The 9,458-nt window shown below is 36.9% G+C and overlaps 1 protein-coding gene across 1 annotated transcript in view; it reads left to right on the top strand.

Annotated features, from left to right (window-relative positions):
* The window catches only part of LOC145252522 (sodium-coupled monocarboxylate transporter 2-like), an 82,138-nt gene extending 75,393 nt beyond the window's left edge, over positions 1-6,745 (top strand). Inside the window, exons 12-15 of the mRNA XM_080112069.1 lie at positions 1,250-1,434; positions 2,704-2,804; positions 3,474-3,592; positions 5,684-6,745. Of these exons, the coding sequence (XP_079968195.1) occupies positions 1,250-1,434; positions 2,704-2,804; positions 3,474-3,592; positions 5,684-5,752 (474 nt within the window). The 3' untranslated portion in view covers positions 5,753-6,745. The remainder of the gene's footprint in view (positions 1-1,249; positions 1,435-2,703; positions 2,805-3,473; positions 3,593-5,683) is intronic.
* Positions 6,746-9,458: the final 2,713 nt, after the last annotated feature.

Below are 9,458 nucleotides of genomic sequence, written 5' to 3'. Positions count from 1 at the left end.
TAGTTATGTATTTCGGCGACTTTCTATTAAATAGTAAATGCATGTTCGCTAGGACATATCTATTAATTTCAATTCGTATCGACACGTACACAGGAAATGAAGATCAGTGGGTTACATTATGCACTCAAATGTTACCCTGACCTGTTATGAGTTTGAAACAGATACAACGTCACATAGCTCAAAGCGAGAGTGGGCGAGGGAAGTGAGGTTACTGCGGAGTTTTGAAGCAAACTGCACGTGTAAAGTGTTAAAGTATTTTTTACTATAAAGGGGTATGATCTCGCACAGTCGGGAGATTCCATTTGTAAACGATGCTGCTAAGAACTAACGAATCAAATTAATTCACGTCCTACTACAAACCAATCAGAAACCAGAATTGCTCCATAAATATTAAACCTTTCTGTAGCAATTCCGCATATGTTTTCTTCTTCGTGTCAACATGGGAAGAATCTGTTGCTTTGTGAATTCTAACTTGAGAACTGTCTACTGCGTACCAGTTACCTCCCAGGACTTGTGTAGAACAACGAACCATCGGAAACTGAACTAAACATGGCTTACACTTCTAGATAACTTTGGACCGAATATAAACTAAGAAATCAAGGCTCAGATTCCGTAGCCTCGGAATGTCCTTTACCAACCTGTTGCACTCATGCAAGGGAGGGGGGTGAACCGGCTTTCTCCGAAGGAGGAAGTAATCTGGGAATATCAAATTCACAAGCTGTTCTCAGTTTCATGTATATCCTTGCCAGCGTAGATAACGTCATTAAGATTTTGCAGAACGGCGTCAACGTCCTCCTACATACAGCGCCTATTATTCCTAAATGGTCACCCATTTGGTACGGACCTGGTTCATTGTTGTTTAATATCCATGATCTAACGAGAATCGAGGTGTCAACGTGATTACGCTGTAGATGTCTTTATTCCGCCTCTCATCGTCAATAGAAAAGAATGCGACGTCAACAGCTCCCATTATGACATACTTTTGGTCATGTTTGCTAAGTTAAAAAAAAAATCGAGTGAACTTCTTACTACGTCCGCATGACATTTTGGCAGTATTTCTCTAAAAGTAAACAGACGTCTTAGTTGATTGTTGTTTTTGTGTTGTATAAATTAATTAGTGAGTGAAGAGGTGCTATGATTTTATTGTTTGTTATTGCTATATTACTATTTCATAGACGAGTTTTAGCATTTGTTTTTAACATCGTACATAATTTAATGCTGTTTTATATTGTTTTTGTTTTCTGTAAAGGGCGCATACAGTGGCACATTGTCGAGCATTGCGATAATGACGTGGATTTCTGTGTCGCATTACGAATCAAAAATAAAACCACCAATGTCGCCAATCAGTGTCGAACAATGCAACTGGAATCTGACCCTCGAGAATAGTCTTGGACAATATTCACTAGCAAATCAAACTGAAGAATACGTCTACCCGTAAGTATAGAAATAGTTTTCTCTTCCAGTTTATTCGTATTATTTCGAATATTCGGACTTCTGTTCTCATCTTGAGTGTCATTTGCACAACGTTTCGGTGGATGTAAATTCCGAATTTCTTCAGATGTATTTTATTGAATTCTGGAATCTTTTTGCCGAACTCGAGAATCTGCACGGAATTTCGAATGAAACCCTTTCTTAAATCCACGCTAGTTGCATGCTCTCGTTCCGTCAGTCGTGATTGAATAGAAGTTATAAATAATTTGCAATTTTGTACCCTTTTGTGCCTGTTTGAAACAGGCGTGACGTTACATAGCTCATAGTGAGAGTGGACGAGAGAAATGGGGTTTATTTTTATTTTTTTATTTAAACTGAGGATTGAACGATAGCATGCTACCTCCGTGGATTAAATAAAGGGTTCCGGTCGAAATTTTGTGCAGATCCACGAATTCAACAGAAAGATTTACGAGTTCGACAAGACAGCTAAAGAAGGTCGGAGGTTGAATCGATCGAAACGTTGTGAAAATATCACTTGATATGAGAAAGTAATCAATGCTCATCTTATTCATTGGAAGGAAGCAACAAGACAAAAAATAATACGAATAATTAATAAAAAGAAACGGAATTCTAATTATATATTTTTCTATTTTGGTGATGTTCTCGACGTATGACCAGTGGGAGAAGGGTACAAAGTCGTAGTACTCTTTCTGAAGCCAATCCTGTGTCTCTTTGGACTAGTGAACTGGCGCCGAGTCCTGCAGCCACACCCAGAGTCTACCAGCGGTCACCTGATTGCACTGGGGTATCACCACAAACTTCAGAACATCCAGGTACACTTTGGTGTTGACTTTCAAGCCAACTTCGAAAATGTGAGGTGGTATGATGTGGCCCTCACTTGAAACCACACCAAAGACAATAACCGTGACCAGAAACTTTGTTTTCATTACTCTTGGCATGTCCTTGTTATCCGGATTTGCATTTTGAGGGTGTTGGCAATGATCCTGTGTCACTTGAATCTGTAGAGAGCATGATTTGTACAGCGACACATCTCCGATATCGCTCGCTGAATATTGTGTTACTTTCAGACATGATAGAAGGTTCCTATCACTCTTGGGATTTGTACACAACTGGCTAACTAGTAGATGGTCTGCAAAAAAAAAAAAAAAAATAGAAACCCGGTTTTCATAAAACGAAAATGGAATCGTGTCGTCTTTTCTAGGGCGACAATTTTATCGTTCCACTTTGTCATTTTATATTTTTCTATTTCAGGACGGGTTTGGATGGTCTATACAGCCTTTCTTATTTGTGGTATAACGTAATTGCCGTCTTAATTGTCATCATCGTTGGTTTGATTGTCAGTTTCATCACAGGTAGGTCTCCCTTGTTATATTCTTCCTCTAAAAAACACAACGAAATTATTACGTGGGTTTTTAAGGTAATTTGAACATTAAAAAAAAAAAGAGCAAACAAATAAACAACTCTGTACATGCACAGATTATGAGATGTAAAAGTAATCGGAATCGATAATTTTCTCACAAACTCATAACTTCGATTTGTAACAGACAGGATTGCAAGGAACATCAGTAGGATCTTTCTTAGACAATAGGACCACCCAGGTTGTCATTGATGGACGTACATCCAAACAGCATAACATTAATGCGAGAGAGCCTCGGAGGTCGATCCTTGGACCACTATTATTCTTGATATTCGTTAGCGACCTCACTGATAATATTGTGTCCGAGATGGGTATATTTGCTGATGATATAATGCTCTATAACATACACGAGGGAAGAACGGATGTACACAAGTATATATACCGCAATGACATTCATAGGTAGTCAGTTTCTTTCCATCCATGTGTTAGTTTCCGGTGGCCTGGAGGAAAGATGATAATCTACGAAGCCAAGAATGAAAATATAAACATTTTATTGTTTGTCTTTTGAAGAATGTGTAAAAAAAAAAATGTTCCCAGAATGGCGTCGTATGCGCAGAATCTTTTATGCGTGTACCTATTTATTTCCCTTTAATTTTTTTCTTAGGTTTCCAAGATCCGAAACAGGTCGATCCGAAACTGATTTGTCCAATTTTTGACATTTTGTGTCCGTGTTTACCCCAAAAGATCAAAGAAAAACTGCATTTTGGAGTCCAACACGAAAACGTAAGTAGTCTATCTACCTTCTTTTTAACTACTTAATTGGGACAGAGTATCGCATATTTTCATTGAAAAAAAATAGTATCAGAATATTTGGTATATCTTCACACTTCACAACTATCCAACAATAAACTTCATCATTTCTTTCTCTCTCTTTTCTTCTTTTTCTTCTTCTTTTTTCTTGTCTTTTTTCTTGTTGCTTAGGAGAAAAGGTTGGTGGAACGGAGAATCGGACTTATAATTATGTTTTGGACAGGCTTCCAAATTAACAGATTCTGGGATATCTTATCTTTTTCAATCAACTGTTAGGTGAAAGTCCGTAACAGTTAGAAAAGTGTCTTTTCTCCATTAAATTGTTAGGTGAAAGTCCGTAACAGTTAGAAAAGTGTCTTTTCTTTTTCTTTTTTTTATTATTATTAAATCGTTAGGTGAAAGTATGGAGTGGTTAGAAAATGTCTTTTCTCCATTAAATTGTTAGGTGAAAGTCCGTAACGGTTAGAAAAGTGTCTTTTCTTTTTCTTTTTTTATTATCATTAAATCGTTAGGTGAAAGTATGGAGCGGTTATGTCTCCTTTTTACAAAGGTTGTTATTCTAGTGCGGTGCCTAAACTACCCAAGCGCCCATGAAATAAAAATAATAGAAGTCTGAGAAAAGATATAAGTTCTGTGCGCGCGAAGGAAAAGAATAATTAGAATTTCTACAAATTAAATATAGAAGTCACAGACTAGATTAAATAAACAGAAACAGGGATTCGAGTTCTTCATAGAAGGGATAGCCAAGTAAAGGAATAATAGGATGTATTTTTCTTCTTTTTCTTTTTATAAGTATATTTTTTATTACTTGGGAGCAGCACGTATCAAGGTCCGAAGTCCACTCGGGGATAAGGGTTAATGAATGTAAGGCGGTAGTGAAGTAATCGCTAATGGTGCAAATTGGATGGAATTTGATTATTTAGGAGGACGATTTAACAAGAACTTGTTTACATTGGATTTGAAGGTTGTTGTATTTAGCGGGAAGCATGCCAGTGAAACAGTGTTCCAAAGGTGGGTAATTCTGGGAAAGAAGCGCTTTCATGGGATCTGCGTTTACATTTAGGTACAGATAGAGAGTGGGGAAATCATATATAGTAGTTTTAGCTAGTCGAATATTTTTTGTGAAATTTTGGCAAGCAGGGGACCATAGATTGCTATCTGGCAGGAAAGACAAAGAGAAAGAGAAAATAGTGTGTTGTGTTGTAAATATGTGTCGGCGACTTGAAATCGAACGAAATAAATAACTTTTTTTTCACATAAAAGTCAAAGTTTTATTTTTTTTTTTTTTTTACAAGTCACTAAATACCACGTCTGATCCATTCAAAAAAGTAATAACAACATTATAGAGGATGGAATTAGTCAATTTGTTGCATGCTTTTCCTTTCGCAACACGTTAAGGTCTGTATCCTGCGATCGCGATAAACTTCAAAACATAATATTCTAAATCTATATATCTATAAAAGCGAGAATGTGTGTGTTGGGGGACACTTCTCAACCTATATATTCAACGAAGTTCTGATCTACATACTTGAGATTTGATATATAGGGTATCCAGGCACATGAAAAACGTTGTAATCGGTTTTCATCCTGAAAATAGGGCTGCTAAGAGGTCAAAATTTAAAAAAATACTTGGATTTTTATCTGTTTGCCAGTCGTTTCACGACTGCGCATTGTTCACATTATGTTAAGAATAAGTAGATTCAAAAACGTGCTGGCCTAATGGTTATCGACTCGACTTATTGTCCTTAGGTTTTTGGTTTCGATCTCAGCTCAAGCATTGTTTTTGTTTTTTTTGTTTTTTTTTGTTTTTTTTATTTTTACTTATTACAAGTGAACTGTTTAGAAAATAGCATAATACTCGCATGCACATTTCGTAGTTTCTTTCTGCTTTTTTTTATTTCATTATTTTTTTTATTTTATTTTATTATTTTTTTTTTTTTTTTGAGAATTTAACCTTATGTTTAATACCAGGTAACGCTGAGTACGTCTTCTAGTCTTCAATATTTTTGAAAACGTAATCTATTTTGATAATGTTCCATTTTTTTTTTTTTTATGTAATTATAGAAATACGACACGAAAGACCCGGAAACAAATGAACCAATTCTGTTATCGAACAATCCCAAACCTGAGTAGAAGGATTCCTCTATGGCGGAAATGTTATGAAAGGAAATGTTGGCAAGAACTCATGGCAATGGTCGTTATAACATGAGGCGACAAAGAAAACTTACAATTTGAGAAAATGCTGAGCGCGGCAAAAAGAAAAAAAGACTGCGTTTCATTTTTAATTTAATTTTTTTTTATATTTTTAGTTCAATGCTGTTATAATTATTATTTTGTTTTAATGTTGGACATTGTCATTACTACAATTGTTATTTATTTTTCGACTACGTTCGTTGGATTTTTAAGTATGTGGGAAAGATGAAGCTGGGAAATATAAAAATGCAAGGTTACCCATGACGTTTTATACTGCAGCCAACTTCATGGAGCAGATGACGTTCTGTACTACAAGCCAATTAAGAGTGCAACTAGTGGCCTATTGATAAATAATTGATTTTTAAAGGCTCTTTTAAAGGAAATTAGGTCATCTATATTTGAAAATACACAGAATAAAATACTGGCCCTTACTGAAGATAATAGAATATGCTGAAAGATAAATAAATGAAAATTAAGGGAGAGGAAGGCGACACGGACTGAAACCCTCAACTTGCCAAGTTCGAATCCAGTTCGTGCCATAGAAACAATTTCATAAACCCACATTTGACCTTGTGTCTAACCTCATGAAAAGGAGATAAATGAAGAATAAATAAATAAAAATGAAATCGACATTGTATCATATCCAGTCCTCGTGGTGAGGGGGGGCAGCAAATAGGAATAAAAACACAGATATTTGAAAACATAAAGACATCAGTATGGATGAACAATACATAATTTCAACCTGACCTTTTGGCTGGGATCAAAGTGTAGTATCTGTTTTGTATCCGAGTGGATGGGGGGGGGAGGGCGTCCTTTTCAGCTATGAACCGAAATCTTTATGGGTGATCTGAAGAAGACCAGATAAACACCGGCCGAAATATAATGGAAAAATAAATAGCAATACTAAGGAAAGCAGTACAAAGAAAAACAAAACAGGTAATAACTCTTCATTCACCCCCCCCCAAAAAAAATGCATTTATTTATTTTTCTTGTTTTCTTGTGTCTGTATAACAAATACATCATCTTCATCTTGTGTGATCTGCTAGAAACATTTAGAATCGATAAACGGGGTGGGGGGAGCATATGTAATGTTTTACTGATTGAATCTTAAGAAAAAAAATAACAAAGATTAAATTTAATGCATGCAGCGGCCTTGCTGTTTTAACAGCATCGGCGACCACGGCTCTCCAAATTGTAGAGCCATGGTAATCTTGGGAAAACAAGTAAAGACTGTAGTTTCTTATTGCTTTCCGTCTTGATTCGGGGGGAGGGGTGTATATATATATATATATATATATATATATATATATATATATATATATATATATATATATATATGTGATTAAAATCAAAGATGGCGTAATTATCACAAAACACAATTGCAACTACTATTCCGATTTATTTTCATTTTAAAGTTGATGAGTTCCTATTCTTCTGATGAGTCAGGGCGGAAAAGATTCAATAATTGGTATAATAAATGGTTCTGCGCTACGAAACAGGTACTACCAAGAATTGGACATTTTAACATGCTGAAAGAAATAAGCGGCAAGATGGACGACATCTTGGAATTTGGAATATAGGCTTTTTATCATATATATATAATTATGGGTAGCTTCAGGCAAAGCATGAAGCCACGTAATGTAAGAAGATAATCATAATTCTACAAAGTGCCTTCAATAAGTTGTTTGTATAGGCATTTAAAATTGTTGTAGACTTTTGAAAATTTAGTATGTTATTGCTATACATCTTATGAAATGACTGACCAATTTTATGATTTCAGATTTAAATGAACAGCTACAGCAATAATTGGAATACATCCTACTAAAACCTGATTGTCACAACTGGTGAATTTCAAAAATACAATCTGGACGTGAGCACACGTTAGAAGAATCGTATGCAATAAAATTCTGTTTGAAACTTGAAAAACATGCAACAGAAACGTATGGAATGCTTCAGACTGCTTTTGGACCATCTTGTATGAATCGAACATAGTTTTTGAGTGGCATAAGGAAGGCAGAGAATCTGTGAAGGAGTACACGTAAGATGTGGGAGAAGTAAGGAAGTCAGAATACCAGAGTTGATTGGCCAAATAAAGAATTTCATGAATAAGGACTGTCGTGTGTCTATAGATACATTACGTGCACAGTTTGATTTCAGCGTGGGAACTGTACACACATAATTCGCGAGGAACTGAAGATGCAGAAGATTTGTGCAAAGTTGGTTCTGAGGATGCTCCATTCTTGTCACAGACTATTTGATTAAGATAGGCATCAAGACAGTTCCTCATCCTCCTCATAGTCCACACCTTGCTCCCTGTAACTTTTGGTTATTCCCTAAACTCAAGGAAAACCAAATATCCGTACATGAGGTCGCCAAGCTAATCAAGAACCTAGATTCCAGTAAAGCAACTGGCCCTGACGGCATCCCAATTATAGTGTTAAAAAAGCTTCAACCAGAGCTTGCTCCCATACTTATGAAACTATTTAAGCGCTGCCTTAAGGAGAAGTGCTTTCCGACTCCCTGGAAGACCTCATCAGTTTGCCCTGTATTTAAGAATTCAGGTGATAAGTCATCTCCCTCTCAGTACAGACCAATAAGTCTCCTGTGTGTTATGAGTAAGTTGCTGGAATCCATACTAAATAGAGAAATAGTCAACCACCTCAGCAGAAACAACCTTCTTAGTGACACACAATATGGTTTCCGCTCTGCAAGATCTACCGCAGATGTGCTGACGGTTATATCTCACAGGATTAGTGAATCTCTTGACAAAGGCTTCCTTTCTAGGGCAATTGCTCTTGACATATCAAAGGCCTTCGACAAGGTATGGTATAAGGGTCTACTTCACAAGATTTCCAGCTACTGTATAACTGGAAATGTTTTCTCAATCATTAAATCATTTCTATCCGATAGGCTCATAAGAGTAGTGGTCGATGGACAAAAATCGGAGGCCTGCAGTATTAATGCTGGAGTCCCTCAGGGGTCAATCCTGGGCCTAACTCTCTTCCTGATCTACATCAATGACCTCCCTAAACACATACTTAAATCATCCGTTGACATCTATGCTGATGACACGACCATCTACAGCAACACATCAAAAGCTGTAAATGACAAAGTTCTCTCTGATTCTCTCTCCTCTAATCTCGAGCGCGTGGTTCAGTGGGGGAAGACGTGGCTGGTTACCTTTAATGCATCCAAAACCAAACTCCTATCCTTACATCATCACATCATCAACGCTCTGATCCCCATCTGGCATCAATTGGGATGGATGGCTCCTGTCTGGGAGAGGCCCCGTGTTTTGACAAGCTTCTGGGTTTGACCTTTACTCCTGATCTGAAATGGAACACGTACATCAAGTCTGTTGCCAAAGTCGCTGGAAAGATGGTGCGATCCTTCTACCGCTCCAGAAGATATCTCACTACTGATGCAATTCTCTATCTATATAAAAGCCAAGTACGTCCAAGGATGGAATACTGCTGCCATATCTGGGCAGGAGCTGCTAAAAACAGCCTATCCTGCCTTGACAGAGTACAAAATAGACTTTGTGGCTTAGTGGGGGATGCCCTTTTCTCTACCCTTCAACCTCTCTCCCACAGAAGAGACGTTACGAGCCTATCCTTGTTTTATCGTTATTTCCATGGCAGGTGCT

Source organism: Euprymna scolopes, chromosome 29 (genome assembly GCF_053919585.1).
Source record: "Euprymna scolopes isolate OS-2025 chromosome 29, ASM5391958v1, whole genome shotgun sequence".
NCBI classification, from domain to species: Eukaryota; Metazoa; Mollusca; class Cephalopoda; order Sepiida; family Sepiolidae; genus Euprymna; species Euprymna scolopes.
The sequence above is the reverse complement of the archived record's forward strand: the minus strand, read 5'-3'. Positions and strand labels throughout refer to the sequence as shown.